Raw genomic sequence first — 19801 nt, 5'->3', positions numbered from 1 at the left:
TATGTCTCAATTATCTCAAACTGGCTGGTGGCCAAGAAAATAAGAGAGAGAGAGGGAGGTGCAAGTACTGAATGCACTGAGACTGCGTGTGAATTAAATTCAAAGCATACTAAATACGATCATGGAAATTGTGACCCATGTGTCACTATTGCTTTCATAATGTTAACCACTTAATTTGCACCTATCCTGCCCTATATTGGCCTTAAATGTGGCGAGCACTCTTTTTTGGTTTACAGTGAAGTGATAGCTTGTAGATATTCAAATCAAATGACTCATCACAGGCTGGCACTTCAACGCTGTTTTTTCCCAGACTGAGTTTTCATGAACCTTAAATACATAACACATAGGGGTTTTTTTTTTTCTTCTAAAAGGAGAATCAAACCATCTGGCAACATGATGTCATGATACAGGGGTTCACAGGAGTGAGCCTTTTGCAGTTTGCCTCATAAACACCGTTGCTTAACAGCTACTTAATAGCTACAGGGAGGAAGACACAAGTAAACTGCCCCTTTCATTTTTAAATTTACTCAAAGAGAATATATGATACAGAGAAAAAAAAATGTGTGTTTCGGTTTTAGTTTCTGATACTTTGGGAATGGAGAGACACACTTTAAACAGAAGTGAAACACAAACATGTTTCCGTGAATATTCTATCAACATTCATGTGACACCACCAGCAGAGAGTTTGGATTAATGTCCAGTCAGTAGACAGACTGAGAGAGAGACAGAGAGAGAGAGAAAGAGGTCCCAACATGTAATCGGATTAAGCGACTATAGGTTAACACGCTGCTGTCTCTCTCCGCCTCAGCCTTCACGGGACGGTCGTGTGCGCAGCAGTTTTACTTTCTGATTTAGCTCCACTTTCGGGCTAAGCCTGACTGGTATTTCCCCTCCATGTGCTCTCAAAAAAACGAAACCACGTTGTATAGTTCGACTTTTGCGGTTTAAGTGCGCTTCGTGGGGCGTTCACGGCCCAGGCGGGCTCGCCGTCATTTACCCTCAGAGGATGACTGATGGGTAACTGCACGCGCGACACGCTCAACTAGTGTAGCCGGCACCGTGGGTCAAGTTTATATGCTCTCCTGGGTGATGTAAGTAGCTTCTTTTTTTTTTTTTTTGGTACGGCAGTTTGTTTAGTAGAGACAGCCAGTCCCATGCCCGCGCCCCGCGTGCAAGGCTGCACTCTGCCCCGAGGACAGTGCCCTAGGCTCGGGGGCTAGATGGTGCTTATCACGGACGACAGGGATGGAGGAGGCGCATCGTCCGTCCGGGTCAGGCAGCTCCAGCAGCAGCAGAAAGTCGGGGGGAACTTCACCCAAGTCCACCCGACCATAGCCGAGGAGCCTCCGTCCAACTCTGACGAGGACTACCTGGGCTCGTGCGACGAGGACAACGAAGACGACGAGGGAGAGGAGGAAGACGACGATGAGTTCGAAGAAGTTGACTTCGAGGACTTGGAAGACTGTCGGAGCATCGTGTCGGACGACTCCTTCTACCCGCCGGATGATGTGTTCGCGGACTCGGAGCGCACCCCGTCTCCGGACAGCCCGGCGCCGCTGTCTCTCTTCCAGGCGTGCTGCACCAACAACGCGGCTATCGTCCGGATCATGATACGGCATGGAGTGACGGAGGAGGAGGTGAAGGAGAAGGACAGGAATAACAGGGTACGAAGCACACAGCAGGAGCACTTTGAGTAACTTTTTTTTTACAAGTAGTCCACTTTGACAACATGTCTTCTAAAAGAAAAGTGTGAAGGACGAGACATAGATGAATTTCATAGGACATATTATTGAAATTGTAGTGTTTGTTCACAGGTTATGGAGCAGTTATTGAATGTTCTGTACTCTGTATTAACACCAACTTGAAGCCATCTTCAGACAGCCCCCACCACCTATCGCTCAATGCAACAAGTTCAGTTAAGAAGCCTCAGATTATTGAGATAAGGAAGGCTGACCTTATTACTTTCCAGGCCGGCCTTGAGTTATGACACCAAAGTCTCAACAGGTCTGTAAAGTAATCACAATAATTAATTGATGCTTGGATTAAAGGGGCACTCTTCAGTTTTGGAGAAGAAATTCGAACTCAGATTTGAATGAGGTAATAGTACAAACTGAAAGCTGTTTTTGTTTTTTTTCTATAAATGAATAAACAAACTGTTCTCAGAGGAAAATGAGGTCCCAAGAACACTGTTTGAAGTGGAAAAGGTGGCAGGGTCCAGCACATATAAACAAAGCAGAACAGTATGGAATTGTGTTGTCCTTTTAGGGTGAGTTTGTTTATTCAGTTTATCCAGTCACAAAAAAATAGAGTTTGATTATTTAGTTTTAGGCATAAAAGAATTAGTCAATGACGATCTTTCGCTTCTGATAAATTTCCTCCCCTGTGTGTTGACACACCTCAGTTTTGCAAGAGTGAGCTACCTCCGTCTAGAACTCACAGTTCGCTCTGTGTGTGTGGTCATGCAGGCACATACATATTTGAGTGTGCATCTGAATACATTTTCTTATTTGGATTCCATATGTGGGAGGTCATGCGCAAACACCTTATGTACCAATGAGATGGAGGTATTTGTGCGGCTCAGGGCACTAACGCTAATGACCCGAGATGCATTTAGAACCATAAATTCCACAATAGGGGAGTAGCAGTGTTGAATTTAAGACTTTTGCTAATAAACACTCATGTCAATAGCAATGCATCATGATTTATATGCAATTACAGTGGGCTGGCTTAAATTAAACAAAACTTAAACATTTTTCACCGAAGGTAATTTATCAAAAGAGGGCCTGCTTATTGGAAATGTTATCTGCAGTGTAATCAAAGCATGTATCCCTTCACGCCTTGTGTATCACTTAGCTCCTGCCAAAGAACTGCCGCCCAGAGCAAAGAGATAAATCCATACTGATGGAACGCGGGACTACTTTTAATTCATCTGGACGTTTCGCTATTAGTAATTGAATGAGCTGGCGGTGGGCCCTGTACTGAACAGGAATCACGCGCCTTTTATCATGCACAGTTGTGACTCAGTGGATTTGCGCTAGGTTAGTTTATTCTTAACACTGACAAAGCCCTTTTTTCCGCACTCACATCAAATTATGTCCTCACATATGGAGTGTAACTGTTGGTTTTGACCATTGGCAACTAAAGAGAGCCATTGGAGAAGTGTGTTTAATTCTTAAGCTTTCTGCATTGAACATTTACCAGCTGGTCTGAATTTTCATTCTACTGACTTTACGTCACAGATCTGCTGTTTCACCTTTCTATACATCTCTCACCACCTCCCCCTTCTTATTTCTCTTTGCTTATGTAATTGCTGATGAGGTCATAGAAATTACTTCACTGGAATGTAAAGATTTTTCTCTATGTGACATGTAAGGTAGAGGGGATCTGGCATAGAGTGTGCTTGTGTGTGCACTGTAGCATCGAGAGACAGTCATGAGTTTGCATACATAAGCAGGATGTGTGCCCATGACTTTGCTGTGCCCTGTGACCTTATGGACGCCGCGTATCCAGACACAATACAGGTTTGGAAAGCCATCCATTGGAAACACATGTTTACATGAATCTGTTAAGCTCATCAGTGCATGTGTGTTCGTGTGTGTGTGTGAGTCCTAACATCCTAACACAGATGTCAACATCCTGATATAGCAGACAGTTTGACAGTGTGATGTGCGAGACAAAGAGGCTCCAGGGTTGGAAATTTCCCTTTTCGCCCTTTAGCGGTTCCTATGGAAATTTTCAGTATAATACTTTTAGAATCTTGGAAGACGAGGAAATAATGTACAATTTTATAATTGAAGTATATGGAACTATTGCATATAAATAGTAGTATTGATAGACAATGCATTTTCAATTTTCTGGCTGCGCAGAACTAGTTCAAACACATAACTGATTAAACCGTTCTAATAAATGAAAAATATTAACGTTAACACTGATACACCAGGCCAATCAGAGAAAAAATGGCTTTATTAGTATTTTGTAGCCTACGTTTTCTGTTAAATAAGCTTTAAAGCTGCTGAAAATAGGTTCATTCATAACATTTGATTCACTCAAATGCACTCCAACAGGGAGGTCAGATGTCAGAGTCAGCTACAGAGTGGCAGCCCAGAAGCTGGTGGGGATTCTGTTTTGCATGAAGTTATTTCAGCATGGTGGATCATTTGCCAATGCAGGAGATTAACCTGAACCTTTAGTTAATGGTAGCCCAATTAGTGCATTCGCTACCTGCTGCTGCACAGAAAAACAAATCAATTTTTAAAGGATGTGGGTAACATGAAATAAAAGATGTGTGTGGTTTGATGTGCTGCAGCAGATTTTTTGGTACCACAAGGGTCTGTTTTTGTCTTTGTGGCTTATAGCCAACAACACATTACATCCCATTAATATAGTCCAGAAGATTTTTCAATATGGATTAAGGAGAGGACATGCAAGTAGGGTAGAAAAACAAGACCAATAGCCCAGAGCAAATTTGCTAAATTTAACTGGTGTGATATAACAGGAAAGAAAAAAATGTTCCAAAACAGACCCTTAGGAATGTAAAGGAAGTTTGACAGACACAACCTATAGACCTGCATTGACCACAGGAGTCCTATATATATTCAGTAAATGTTCCATGGTAACTTGAGACTAACTTTGAGGTTTAGAAAAAGGTTGACTTAACAAAATGACATTTGTTTGTACTGAAAGATTAGTATAATCTCCTCCATGTATTTTTCCAGCATGTTTTGGGGGCCTATTTGAAACTTCCGAATCATACTTTGTAATAGGCACATGTTGAAACTTAATTAACTGCAACCTCGGTCACAACTTAAAATTCCAGACGCACACTCTTTGACATAAACAGACAGGGTTTGTCCCCGGTACCCTCAGAAGACTGGGAGAGACGGTCCATTTTTAAACTAAACACAGTGTGCTAAATTTAGCAAGAATCTTAATGACAAGCCATTATATAGGTCATAATCATGTACATGTTCTGAATTCTCCTTGTACATGATCATAGCATAGTAATTATATATGGTGTCAATGTCAAAATCTCTATCTTATTAGTGTTGTAACTGTGATGGCTGATGCTCTCTATGAGATTTCATGAAAAATCTGCCATCATCTCTTCTTAAGGTTGATTGTTAGGAAATGTGTGTGTGTGTGTGCGTGTGTGTGTGCGGGTGTGTTATTGTCATGTATCAAACTTATAATCAATGTCCTCCTCACACATCTTTGACCCTGTTTAGAAAAGTGTCAGCTCTCCTTGCTGTGATTTGGTTAAGTTGTCGTGCTCACATGAAAATTCACACGCATAAACACACACAAACACAGAATCCAATCAACTTGAAACGAGGCCACGCTGCCCGATTGTGACCCCCCTCTCGCTATCTCTCTCTCTCTATCTCTGTCAAACATGCAACTGCACTTTCCTCATCCAGAACACACTCCAATTTTCCAAAGAGGGTAAGATCAGGTGAAAAACAAAGGACATGTAGTATTTGCAGACACCAAGCAACAGGTGTAAAAAAGTCACCCGCAGAGTGTCAGACAGCCAGAAAGTCCTCCTGGCCAACAAGCGGATCGACCATCAGACCAACAGGCAGGCAGACTAAATGAGGCACGGGTGGGGGTGGGGGGGCAAAAATTGGGCTGTGCAGATGGTAACGAGCATGATGCTGCTAGCAAGTATAGATGAGTGGAAAAATCAAAGAGACAGTCATACACATCTGATTTGATGCAGCCATGTGAAGGCTCAGCTGCAGACAGAAAGATGGTTAACAGAGAGGCTATTGACAGAAACATGGCCCAGTATGTCTGTGTCAGTGCTTCTTGTGTGTGCGATTCAGGGCGGTCTAGAGTGTGTTTGCCCGTGTGTGTGTGTGCATGTTCTCGGGCACAGAGATTCACTATAAAATGGAAGAACAACATTTCATATTTGGCTTATGCAGGCTGCAGATGTACAGGTTATCCTCTGTCCCAGATTGAGCTTCGATCAGTATGGACGCTCAGACAGAGCTGATTAGTTCTATCACTTTTAAAACCTATTCTAAGCAAAAACTGTAAATGTATTATAAATTCCAATCTGCTTACAGCAACGTCGCTCAGTCCATCCAGGCTTATCTACAGACAACATGTACTTCTGTCTACTTTACGTGATTTGATTAAGACGTCATTAATAAAATTGTTGAATGTTGACTGAGAAAACTGTCATCATTGTATGTCAGTGTGGAATTTTAAGAGTTGCACTGGGTATTGTGTCATCGTCACAGGAGCCAATTATTACAGCATTTTTATGTTAACTGTAGACACAAAGATCTGTCTCTCTCCCTCCCCCACTCTGTCTCTGTGTCACTGACTGATACGGCTAAGCCTTTCTATTCCTAGCTCTGGATATTTCCCAGATTACTTTGGCGAGTGTGTGTGTGTGTGTGTGTGTGTGTTTCTTTCTGTGTATGTATGTCTGTGTGGACTAATAATAAGTTGATGAGAATTTGTGTTGTGTTGTGTGTGTGTGTGTGTGTGTGTTTCATAATCTCTCCATATGAACACACAGTATATATATTTATATATCACTCTGGTTTGTTAGAATGTGTGTATTTTTTTTGTTAAAACTGTCCCTACCAAAAGTAAATTCACATTTTATATAAGATTGGTGTATTTCAGTTGGCGGGTCTTTTTGATACAGATTGAAGACATTTTTAACAAGCAGGAGGTTAAAGCAGTCATCTTATTTATTATTTTATAATAATGTTCTTTGGTTCAAACACACTCCTCAACAGACCTGACCTGGCTCGGGGCCATTGTTGTGTGCAGCACATGGCAAGTTGCACTGAGCAGGTTTTTAAATCACAAAAAGTGCTGAAAAGTCATGTCCATTGGGAATCAGTTCAAATGTTTGCAAGCAAGGCTAGCTAGCTTCCACCTAAAGGACAAGTTCACCCAAAAATGAAAATCATTTAGTCATTATCTACTCAACCCCATGATGGTTTGGAAGTTTCATAGTCGACAAAACATTTCTGGAGCTTCACATCAAAACAGTGCTGCAGCATCCTCCTTTTCATTGTCATTAATCCCATCAGCTGTAGTAGATAGGGACTTGTTTTAAAACCTAAAAAAAACTACATAAAAGAACCATATGATGGCTCCATACAGCTTTTTTGGCATAATCCAAGTCCCCGTAAGCTCTGACATCCCAAGTTGATTTGTAGACGTTACTTACACCCTCTTTGAAGATGAAGCTGAAGGGCTTCCAGAGACTTGGATTACACCATACGAGCTGAATGGATTCATGTTATGTTGGGTCCCCCCCCCCTTTTTTTTTCGCATGGGGTTGAGTTGATTATGAAGGAATTTACTTTCAAGGTTTACTTATTAAACCTTACTAAAGGGAAGGAAAGACAGCTTATATTTTGGTACTGTTCGATATTTATGTGACAAGAAGAAAAAGCCTTCCCATTTATAGGCCACAAGAAAGCACAGAGATCACTACTACAAGTATAACATTAAAGTGATCATAAATCAGAATATCCGGAGCTCAGACCATGTGCACACAGAATAGCGCTTCACGCCACAGGGCATTGTGGTTCAAATCTTTCCTATACTACTTTATACTTTACAAGCTATTTTAAAAGAAAATGTCAAGAAAAACTGCACTACTATTGAGTGTGCATTAACTTTAGGGGTAAAAACACATTTTATGAAGGCAGCTTCAATTTACTGTAAAATGTAAAAAGGGGATTACACCTTTAGGAGGACGTATGTCTCCGTCCATGACATCTCACACACATGCACCGCACACACACACTCATCCATCCCTGGAAGCACTTCTCTTGATTGTTTGTGTTTTGTTGAGCTTCCAGGTAGTGTTATTTTGTCTCCCTTCAGCCTCAGAGTAAGCTCGATTAATGTTCGTGTCTGCAACTGAATCAGACTCCTCAGTCACCAGCACTGGTGAAATGCATCAGAACAGATATTTTTGCGTGCAATTCAGAATGCAGCAAATAGAAAGAGAGCACAGGAGAAAATAGGAAAAAAAAAAAAAGAGAGAGAAGAAAGTTAAATCCTTGTGTGTTTTTGTGCGTGAGAAAGGTTCAGAGAGAAAATAGGACAATGTCAGACAACTGAGATTGCTCCAGACATGCTGCAGGGCATGCTGCTAAAGTACATCACAGCAAGGCTGGAGGGTTGCCAAGAATTTGTGTGTGTGTGTGTGTTTGTGTGTAAGAGAGAGACATAGACAAGCTCTACATGCGTTTGTCTAACCAGATAGAGCTATCTGGAGCTGTGCCAGCTGTGTAAGTGAATGTCTCCCAGACAATCCACTAGTTACTCCACAGGACCTCTCGGCACCTTTTCCCCTTAAAACTCTATGGACTGACAACACTAATGTGACTGCATCTCCAGCTGCCCGACAGCCTGACTCGTTTAAGTCAAAAGTCTAAGTTCATCTTGTTTCGCAGGTGTGAAAACATCCACTGTACATGTACTGTAAATTCTGCAAGACATTGTTATCATTTGGCATAGCACAGGCTTAGTCGCGTAGTTGTTATCTTACTCACACAGGTGTAATTACAGGATGTCCCAGACCACCACATTTTTTGGGATAATTGGCAGTGTGTTGTCTTGATCGAGGTGACTCTCACGTTGATAGAATATGATGCTGACATATTCTTGATGCCGGTTGAATTAAATATGACAAACAACAACGGAATAAATGTGCAACCTGATACCCTTTTGAAAGATTTTAGCTCTTAAGTGAAGGTCTGTGGTCTTGATGATGTGATTGACTTTGATTTGAGTGGCTATTCTGTTGTGAAGAAGATGCACATGTAACTCTATCCGTTCACACACCCTGCCAGTATCAAGTTTGTGCGTGAGGGGTTGCAGTTACGCACCGGGGACATTGGCATAATACTCTGAAAAAGTTTTCTATAAACCTCCAAGCCCCCCTCCGTACCAGTCTTCAGTTTTCATGAAATATGTTCATGTCAGCGAGACAGAACTTCTGATTGCATCCACATTTGAGTTTGAAAGAATAATTTCACTGAAGTAACGCAGTGTGCTTGGGAAGCAAGCCTAAAAAAACGCGTTGTGCCAAGAGGTGCAAAGCATCAAGTAGATTTTATGAGTGCTCATTTGAAGAGAACATCATGTCACAGCAGCACGGACAGAATCAGGTCTACTTAAGGAATATCAAATTTGGAACAAAATGTAACGATTTACATAAGACTGCAAAACTTTACTCCTACTGGGAAGTTTGATTTGACTTCTCTGAACTCTACGGCCCAGATCTGATACTCAAATGGCATTAAATATGCACAGTTTAATAGTGTCTTAATAAAGCAATATGTCCTGCAGACTGTTCATTTTCACGGCAGCTGGGAGGAGATAGTTGATATTGCTTGTTTTAATTACCAAGGCTGTGCTGCCATATCATACAAAACAGAGGACGTGCGCTTTCATCATATGTTAAGTTGGTTAAATCTCATGCAATGTATCCACTGAAAAGCCTTCAAAGTTGAAAACAAACGTAAAATGAATAGGTGTAAGTGCAGTGGGATATAGGTGTAAATTACAATTCAACTGTAGCAGAATACATAAATATTTGCTTGCAGCTGATGCACGCACTGTCGGTGTGTTCTGACATGAACTAAGTCTGACGGGTTGACCTTTTCCAGCACACGTGGCTTCAATAAAGCTCTAACGAAGAGTCCCTGTAGAGTCTGCCAGCGGTTGCCAATTAATAGGTCGTTATGAACAACACATTGTTGTTTGCCTGACTTTGTTGCAAATTACATTTTTACCATAGCTCTGGCAACCACGCTTGTGAGCCTGTGTATGCAAATCCTACTGACGTTTTTTTGGCTTTGTTTTGTCATCTTTTGCATGGAATTGGAATACAGTGATGAATCATTTTCCTAGAAACTCTTGGATGACCTAACCCTTTTTACAACGTGTGCCACCTCAGAAAATCTGATGCTTTTCTAGTACCTCGATTATGACAGAGGTCGGGCCATATCTCCTCACTTTTTTGTGCCGTTTGCAGCTAACATGTCTCAACGCCACAGCTCAGTTTAGCTCATAGCAGTTGTGATTGGTTCAGCTGTCAATTTCAGATTCAACAGGGCCAGCTAGAAATATTCTCCCCTTGAGATGCATTTCTTTTCCTGATATTGCCTGTTTGGGGCCACATTTGAAGTTTTTCATTTTAGCTCCTCTTATTACCTTATCATTGCAGTATTGAGATTAGCTCGTAATTGGTCACAGATGACGAACATGGCAAATTATTATCTTATCAACTGACAAATATACCATTTGTTATCTCCTCTAGGTGTCTAACTTGAATCACTTCTATTGACATTCACCCAGCTAGCTAAAGCTAACAATCTATTTATGTTCACACATAAAGAAAAGCATTTTTTTCCCTCATGGTTTATGAGGAAACAGTTGTCATGAGCGTAAAGTTGGATGTTTTGACATGGGGTCTCATGCTTGGTCACTTCTTCATAAATGTACTCTCATCACTTCAACCGCATCATTTTGAAATATCGACTAACACAGTGGTTCCCAACCTGGGGTCCGGGCCCCCCCTAGGGGGGCACCAGAGATCGCAGGGGGGGCGCACAACTTTGTCTGCTCTGAGGTTGTGAGGTTACCAGAATTATATCTGTGCACATTAAATGTATAAAATCCCAATAACATACCCAACTGGATAATCAAAAGTCTGTATAATCCAAATTGAACGTATTTTTGGTCCACATTTAAATTCATTAAGCTATTTATCACCAACACCCCTATGAGGTAGGCAGGTAGGTAGGTAAACTGTGTGTGTATGTGTGTGTGTGATACACCTGATGACACAAAAAAGGAAGAAATGTATTTATATACATTGTAAAACAAGGAGAATAAGAGCAAAAACCTACAACTGTTGTTTATTTTTGCAAATAAAAGTTTGTAATTAATCACTTTATTCTTTTAGTGTATGCGGGTTGGGGTTGGGGGGGCCTGGCTTTTCTTCGACACAGGCAAGGGGGGCTTCAAGGAAAAAAAGTTGGGAACCACTGGACTAACACATTACAGCAGTGCTCAGAGCCATCTCGTAAAAGTCATTTCTTTCCAGCAGAATAAATCTATAAACACACCGCGTATATGATATGTTAATTGAGAACTCTGTGTTCCCTAAATCCTACTCGCCGCTCCCCCTCCGTCTCCCCCCGCTCTCTGGTGGTAAATTTGTTTGTCTTGGCTGATGAAGTGTGCACCTTCCGGAAAGCACCCAACTTTTACAGGAGCTTTTTCCAGGACTCCCACGCTCACAGACTAACATTTACACACACACACACACACACACACACACACACACACACACACACACATAAAAGGGCTCCTGTTCTGTCTTGAACACACACTGGCGCACAAACGCGTACACCCAAAAGTACACAGCAACATCAGGCAGCTTATTTTTCCACTGAGTTCAAAACGGTTGAGTCCTCATTGGAAAGACAACAGTTGTCATATTTATTCAGGGGTATTAGTTTTGAAAGATGCACAAAGATCCCCTGGTCTGGTGGATTCCTACTGACGCTGCCAGGATCGCATTTTTCTTCATACTACTTCCTCTATGTCAGCACTTTACCGCAGTTTTTACTTCATCTCCTTTGGCAAGGTTTTTTTTTTTCCTTCCCCTGAACATTTTTGCTGATTCCACCCTTAAGCCTCTCTCGCTTCCCCTCGTCTTTTAACTCACCCGTCTCTATCTGTCACTTTTTGTCTCAGATAGGGCTGTTGGTCGCCTGTTATCAAGGCTACGTGGACGTCGTCATAGCGCTCTCTCAGTGTCCGCATCTGGATGTCAACTGGCAGGACAGCGAGGGGAACACAGCGCTCATCACCGCCGCCCAAGCAGGTAACACACACAAATGGACACAGTAGTTTATCAGACACTGGCTTTGTTACGCACACACACAAGCACACGGATACAAATACACACACACAGACAGTGTGTAATAATGCTGACACAGAGGCGCATGAAAAAACACAAGACTGTACACTCAAGCTCTTTGGAAACAGAAGTGATGACTGTGTGAGGACCAGCCGTATGGATGTGGATTTCCCCTGTCCAAAATGTGACAAGTGTGAAAAAGCATTCAGCAGGTCTCTGTCAAGCCATCGCCACAGGCTCTGCATTGTACAGTTACGATTATCCGTTCCTCTGTTCTCCAAGGCCACATAACAATCACCAACTACCTGCTCAACTACTACTCTGGCTTGGACATCGAGAAGAGGAACTGCCACGGCTTCACCGCTCTGATGAAGGCCGCCATGCAGGGGAGGCTGGAGTGTGTGCGCTCGCTCATGATGGCAGGTAAAGAGAGTGACACTAAATGTACAAAACTCTAATGTGGGCCTGTCAGGGTAAATACTTCTGCTGGACGATATGTTGTCCCAGCAATAAATGCGATTGATAGATATATATGATATGCTAAGCGCACCCTTTTAAAGAGCAATACACATCTAATTCTTAATATTTAGACGTTGAAATTTAGAGATTCAGAGATTTATAGATTTCAACACAGACACAAGTGATTTCGCTTCGGAAATGTGATTTTACAAATTACCTGGATTTTCTGTCAGCAGATTTGACAGATTATGGCCACAAAAGTTGTTTACTCTGTCGTCGATGTGCCATCATGGCAGCTCAGAAAACTCTGAACAGATTTTCAGAGAATTGGTGGACAGATGGGCAATTAGAATGCCTTTTGGTCGTGATCCAGATCTGTGTTATTGGATTATTATTCTCTCTTTAGCCATGACTATGAAACAAATTGAGAGATTTCAGGTTTCATTGTCAGGTTTTCGTTTTATTGGTGTGAATGACACTGAATCCCTGTTGATTTGGGCATTATTTCTCCTTACCCTACGAGAGTTGTATGTTTGTGTATCCACCTCCTGCTGTGTCCTTACATCGACGTCTTTTCCTCACGGTGTCCACCAGGAGCTGCCCTGAATGCCAAAGACTTCGGCCGCAACTTCACAGCGAGAGACTGGGCCATATTTACAGGCCGCTATGAAACTGCCTGGCTGATGACACGGCTGATGGAGCGGCCGTGCCCCCGCCAGTACTGTGACACATTCAGGTAAGCTCATTGCTGTTTACCTGTGTGTCTGTCTGTCATGGGCAGTATCTCACAAACATATCGGAAGAAGGGATGCGTTTCATCACTGCATTGCAGTATTTTGAAAAATTGTGTTCCAAGGAAGGGAGATGGAAGGCAGGCAGGTTTTCAGTGTTCAGGGGGACTGAAACATCAATAGACATCATGAAGAACTGCTCTCTTTTTTACACTTTAATGTTGCTAAAAAAATGTGTTGTTGTGATGCAGCACTTTTCCCTAAGACACCGAGTTATTTTGGAAGTCCTTTTCACAAACTCTTTCATCAGGAAACTCCACGCCACAGCATCTTGAAGGGCTGTCTAATGAACTCAGTCTATCTCTGCCAGCTGGCTTTGTAGAAAACAAGTAATCCAGACTAACATCCCGGCTATGTAGGTCTGGACAAGTCAGTTTCTCATAGCATTTGTGCACAGGTCTTGATTGACATATTTGGATTCATTGCATCTTTTCTGGCTATTTGCTGCAAGATACTGGGATTTAGGTATGCCCAACAAGGGCAAAGAAAATAATAATAAGCTTTGTTTATATAGCGCCTTTCAAAACACAGTTACAAAGTGCTTTATAATCAAAAGAAAAGAAAGAAACTAAAAGCCATAATTTGAGCACAAAGAGAGAAAATCAGACGTATCTGAGGATGTCAGGGAGCAGAAGGGACAAGGAAAAATAAAATATGAGTTAAATTACTTGGGGCAAGGCCTCTCAGGGTGTCGTAAGTAATCAATAATAAATCAAAATCCAGGTTGCCAGAATAGGAAAAATGTGGTAGTTTTCGTCTGGCTTGAGTCGAAATCTTGGGAGCAAAGTTTTGGATGAGCTGGAGGCAGGACAAGGTTTTTTTTTTAGTTTTGCCAAATGCCAGAAAACAAGGAATTACAAATAGGTACTGTGTTTTAAATACAAGGGGGATCAGTGCCGGTGGCCATTGATTAATTAGAAAGGGAGAAGAATATATGGCAGCAGGAGTAAACTGTCTGGAAACTGTAAAAATGAGCACTAGCCACTTGCATATTTTACCAGCATTTGGCTGGTGGTGGGTTTTGCCTCCCTCACCAGCCAACAAACAATGCTAATATACTGAGTGACTTTCTTGATGACGCTGAAGGATCAACCCTGCAGTGTGCAGTGGATTCATATCAGTTTTTCTCTCTCCAGTCTAGAGTGGGCCCCGCTTGCATCACTGGTAGCCAAAGCCCAGGAGCCCCGCGGCTGTCTGAAGCGCCTGTCGGACACTATGCGGCAAGTCTTCAACATCGCCAATGTCACCAACCCTGAGGACGAAGGTGTCATCGACCACATGGTTTCTGTTACAACCGCCTTGAGGAGCCCTTTCATCGCTGTGGCGTGCCATTCAGTGAGTAATTAAACTCTAGATCAGGTGCACGCTTCGCCATCCACCGCAGTCAGCATCTAACGGCGTCTCACGAGATCCAAGAACGTGGCTACTGCAACCCACACGTCACAACACACCAACAGGCATTTTGCGGATGTAAGCTGAGATAAGGTGAAGCAATTAATAGACAGGAGACTAGTCCGTTTGATAAGGGAGGATTTTTTTTTTAAAGTCTGTAAATGTGCTCTCCTCTGCATTATTCCTGGTGGTGTCTGCACATGCTCAGCATAGTAGGAGATATCAGGGCTTATTTTCTTATCTTCGCATGGAGCCAGACATTCTTGTGGAAAGTGCAAATCAACTTCCGCAGACTGGAAATCTGACGATATTTGTGTGCACATCACTGCTGTTTAGTTAATTGAATAGTATGCTGCTGTTTCATGCAATCAGTGTGCAAATAAACTGATGATAACATTGTGATAATAATGCTATTAAAGGATAAATGTGGTGCTAATTTATCTCTTATTCTATCAACAAATTCTCTGCTTTTCCCTGGGATTTGTTCAGAATAATTAAAGGATATAATTAAAGCGAGCCTTAACTGATAAGCAAGTTATTCATGCAAGATTACCGGCAATGCAATACTGCGAATAAAAAGACTGCGTCCTGCTTTTTGCTCAAAGGAAACCAAGAATTCTGTTATTATCACTAGCATTGCTAATGCAGTGCTATTAATATTACACTTCTGATATTAATAATACCAATACCAATCAGAGACTGTGGATTTTGTTACAGGTCTGTCCCGACAGCCCCCCAAGTGTAGGGAAACGGCGCTATGCAGTTCCTGAGATCGTCCGCCAGCAGCGCGCCAAAGAGCTCCGCTCTGTCAACCCCGACAGAGTGGACAGCCACCTCAAACTCTTTGAGAACTCCCGGGTCACAATGGTGGCAAAGAACTCCCAAGACCGCAGGGCCAGCCTTCAGGCCCAGAGCCTGGTGCCTCGACTTAGGAGCTCCAGCCTGAGCATAGTGGCTTATAATGAAGCCCTGGAGCTGCGGAGAACCAGCCTGCTGCCCATGCACATGGTGCTGAGGAGGAGCAGCGTCCGGCCGGGGTTCAGCATCCCCAAAGTGAGGGTGACCAAGGCGCCCGCGCCCACTTACGAACCAGACAAAGTCAGGAGGAAAAGCAATGCCAAAGATGGAGGAGGGCACCTGCTGCAGATCCCGAAGTGGAGGTACAAGGAGCTGAAGGAAGAAAGGAGGAAAGCCGAGGAGGCCGAGAGGAGGAGGCTGGAGGCCGTAACCAAGAGACACCTCGCTGCTGGGAAAAAGAAATAATATCATTGCCTCGGAGGATGCCACGTACACTACCCCAAAGACTAAATCTGGACAGACCATTAAGTTTGACCCATTTTTGGCTTTAATGTTTTTCTACAATTTATGAGCTCAGGGTGAGCCTCAAATTACCAGCAGTGTTCCTCAAAAGGGACTTAAGGTTGCTTTTGTCTGCTCAGGTTGGTGAGGTGGTCGCTGGTTGGCCTCTAAAAAAATGGCTGCCAGACATGTGACAAAGAGTGTCAAATAGTGAATACCCAGGGGATTTGATACTTGAAATGTTTGTAGCTAACTTATTTTTTTTTAAATATATTTATTGCTTTCTGATGGACGGCCAAGTCTATATTTTGTTACATACGCTTTGTGTGCTCAGTACAGCACTGTTTCTGTGGAGTGTGACACTGTGTTAGAGCAGGAGACATTTGTTAACACACATTCTTTCAGCCTGTAAGCACAGCAAAGATGTGTTCCTCTTACTGCCTAAGAATGGAAGCAATTTATTAAAGATGTTATGCATTAATGTCTTTATACTAATTCAGTGGAGAATACTAATGGGCCTGTCATATTGACTGAGAAAGCTAAACAAAAGCTTGCATAGAATCTAATGGCTCTTAGATGCTTTTTGTTTCGCTTTATAATGACGAACCCATGAATGTACTTTGCATATATATATTTTATATTAGAGATTTTAATGCTTTTTGATGACAAACTTTTTATTTTTTATTCACCGTGGACTTGTTCCTGTGTTTCCTAGTCTTAATGTTTCGAGAGCAAGACTGAAATGTAGAGCACTATTACGATGTAACGCATCTCACCGTGTAGGAAGCGAATTCTTTCCAAATGTTTACATTGCAAAACCACGTTAACACTGGTTACAATAGTGATAAACTGACATGCATTGACTGAGAGTCCAACATGCGCGAGTACGGTGTTACAGGGTGTGTATGGAGAGGACACAATAAACACTTCTGCTAACAGTGACTGTGGGTGTGATTGAGCCAGATATTGATGCCTTATTGCTGTTTTAATTTCAAACGCCTCAGCCATGTTGTGCAGGATAGTTAATGAGAAATTGATGGGATTTTTTTTTCCTCTACTTCTCCTTGATTTCCATGAGCCATCTCAGCAGTGGTGCCACATGTTTCATCCAGTAACAATAGCCACAAAAAAAAAAAAAAATGACTCAGTAGTTATGTGAATTTGAGAAACAGGGATGAGCCTGGGTCAACATGACAGGAGAAGTAGAATGGAAGTGATATTCCCCCAAACATATGGACCTCTCTGATAAAGAAAGAAAACAACAGCCAACCCGTTACAGAACAAGAGGTCAGCTCAATGTTTTAACATTAGAACGGTGAAAATAACGGGTCAAAAAAAATAAAAATAGCCGTGACTTTAAACACACAGAGCCACGGGGAGAGCAGTGATATAACATTGCCGGGATTTTTGAGAGCACAATTTCACGGTCCTAACTCCCCATGGCGATTGCAGCTTAAGTGCCATCCGAGAGTGTGTGTCTAATATACATGGTGATGACTTGCTACAGGGTTACAAGGGTATTCCGCGCAGCCAAATCATTTCTTCAAATAAACTCCATTGACTTCAGAGTGGCAATCTGCTTAGATACTGCCCAGAGGAAGTCATTTGAGCACGACAAAGGATGAGCAGAGTGCACATTTACTGAACTCTGCACTTAGCAAACTGTAAGTGGTTGCAGGATTAACATATTTAACATTAACATAAAGAAATGTTTCATATGAAAATGGATTTTTTGCTGGCAACGCAGTTTCACGGCCGTGACTTTATTCATTTGCAGTGCACGTCTTTGTTAGTGTTCTCTCAGTCAGTACAGGGCATTGAAAAGTGTCTTTGGAATGCAGAATGAAGAAACCTTTAGACACATCACATGCCTACATTCATGACATGTTTGCATTTCTATTCAAAGTGCAAAGGGTTTGCTGTTTACTTTAGTTTAACGGACTTGTATGAGTGTGTATGGGAGAGAGACAAAACCCAACAGCCCAGAATGCATCAGATAATATTTAGGTCATCGTTGTAGCTCAAACAGCTGTTGGCTTAGATTGTAACCTGAGATTATGAAGCGCTACAGGCTTGGTCAGCGATCCACCCCCCCACACACACGACCGCCGCCACCCTCCCTGACCCAAATCCCTCATAGAAATTCAGAGGTGGCTACATAAACAGGACGCCATGCACTGATAGTATGACAGCTATTATGTCATGCTGTGATGCTGGAGGCTGGGATTGAGGCAGGATGACCTGATTGTAGGTCAGCACTCAGTGAGTGCTTCTGTCAAACCTGTGAACTTGAGGGGGAAATCCTTAATTGGGGCCCTCTGCTGGTTGCTTCTGTCATAACACTTTCTGCATGCTGGTCAAGGTGACATTGTGCATGCTTATGAATATGATAATCATCATTTACATGCTAAATAATCATTTTGAGTGAGTTACATATTGCTGAATAATCACAAAACAATGTCATCATTGCCGGCACCACTTGATAAATCAGGGTGTGTTTTTTTGATAATGTGACGTTTCACACGTGAGTTTTTCGATGAGGATGAAATATTGCATCTTGGTAGGTATCTGTTATTACATTGTCACTACATACTCTTGTCAAATCCTAAAATCAAGCTGTTAATTATTTTCAAAACGTGTGCAATTTAATCAGCAAGAAATAACATGAAACAGTGTCGGTGTGTTTGGCTGAATATGGGGAAGTTTAAAAAGCTAATTATAAATGAATTAGTACGTTTTCAGCGAACCACATCGGAGGCCTTATCTATAAATAAAGTATTCTCAAAAACAAGATCCTTACGGTTACAATGAATGTCCCCTCATTTAGCGAGAACTGAATGTAATCTCTTCCAGTGCTCGGGCTATTGGAGCTATATCATTTCAATTCCTCTTTTTAGTATTCTTTGAAATGATACTGCGATGCAATCAAGGGATAAAGTAGGTCCCTCCTAATGAATTCCATTTCTGAAAATGCTGAAAAGTATGAATAAATGAAAATGTCTCGCAATTAGATCAGCATCAGATTTATCTACAACGTCTGAACTCAAAGTGAACCTCAAGTGGCGGTGCCCTCGCTGATAATAAGTGAGGGAAAAAGTTGGTGGAAAGCAGCTAAAAAAAATAAATAAAAAAATAAAAAAAATCTCCACCGAGGAGTTCTGATAACACCAAACTTGATTGAAAAGTTCTGCATTATACTTCCTCTTCCAGAAATAGGTTAGTTTTACATAAAATCCAGTCAACGCTCTGTTTGAGGAGTGCCTCCCGTGGTGCGGTGTGTGATAACGAGTTAGCTGTTTGGTGAAGCTGGAGCCATAATGTCACTGTAACTTTGTCGCTGTAACCCCGCAGCCTTATCAGAAATTAGCTGGAGCACATCCAAAAAGGTCCCCATCTAAATGTGTGCATGCCTTTTCCTGCCACCGTTGCCTGTTGACTGAGTAAACAGCAGCATCGGCGGAAGGTTTTTCCAGCAGCTATGTAACAGAAATGGCTGGTCTCAAGTAGCTGGAACCAGTTCGAATGTTCCTGAGGACAACATGTCCAACAGCTGCTGGTGTATACCCAAGGCTAGTGTAATAAAGTGCCTCTAATTGAGAAGGACTTAGCGCTGAGGCTGGAGTGCCTTTAACTGTAACCATGACTGGTTTTATGATGTGGAAGTAGGTGGGGGGGGGGGGAAAAAGCATGTTTCAGAGTCAGACAGGCAGCAACACACTCTTCCGCCCGCTGATTTCACGTTAACTTGAAGCTGAGAAACCCTCGTATAATTCACCCAGAAATGAAAATCCAGTCACAATCTACTCCACCTCATGCAGATGAAACAGGCAAAGTTTCTTTGTCTACAAAACATTTGTGGAGCTTCACAGCGAAAACAGCAATGTACTATGTGAGACTATCTTAAAAAAAAAGCAATAAAGCAACAACAACAAAAAAATAT

General features: G+C 42.1%; 1 protein-coding gene across 1 annotated transcript; it reads left to right on the top strand.

The window, feature by feature from the left end:
* Positions 1 to 710: 710 nt before the first annotated feature.
* Positions 711 to 16803, top strand: ankrd33ba (ankyrin repeat domain 33ba). The gene is made up of 6 exons (XM_030397559.1): positions 711 to 1664; positions 11755 to 11884; positions 12203 to 12343; positions 12974 to 13115; positions 14307 to 14505; positions 15280 to 16803. Exons 1-6 carry the CDS (start codon positions 1221 to 1223, stop codon positions 15823 to 15825), a joined length of 1602 nt encoding a protein of 533 aa, XP_030253419.1. The 5' UTR covers positions 711 to 1220; the 3' UTR covers positions 15826 to 16803.
* Positions 16804 to 19801: the final 2998 nt, after the last annotated feature.

Source organism: Sparus aurata, chromosome 19 (genome assembly GCF_900880675.1).
Source record: "Sparus aurata chromosome 19, fSpaAur1.1, whole genome shotgun sequence".
Classification (NCBI taxonomy): Eukaryota; Metazoa; Chordata; class Actinopteri; order Spariformes; family Sparidae; genus Sparus; species Sparus aurata.
The sequence above is the reverse complement of the archived record's forward strand: the minus strand, read 5'-3'. Positions and strand labels throughout refer to the sequence as shown.

Coding starts and splice junctions, on each gene's coding strand:
- ankrd33ba (XM_030397559.1), top strand. CDS start 1,221: ATGGTGCTTATCACGGACGACAGGGATGGAGGAGGCGCATCGTCCGTC. Junction 12,344..12,973: donor GCGCTCGCTCATGATGGCAG/GTAAAGAGAGTG, acceptor GGTGTCCACCAG/GAGCTGCCCTGAATGCCAAA. Junction 14,506..15,279: donor TCGCTGTGGCGTGCCATTCA/GTGAGTAATTAA, acceptor ATTTTGTTACAG/GTCTGTCCCGACAGCCCCCC.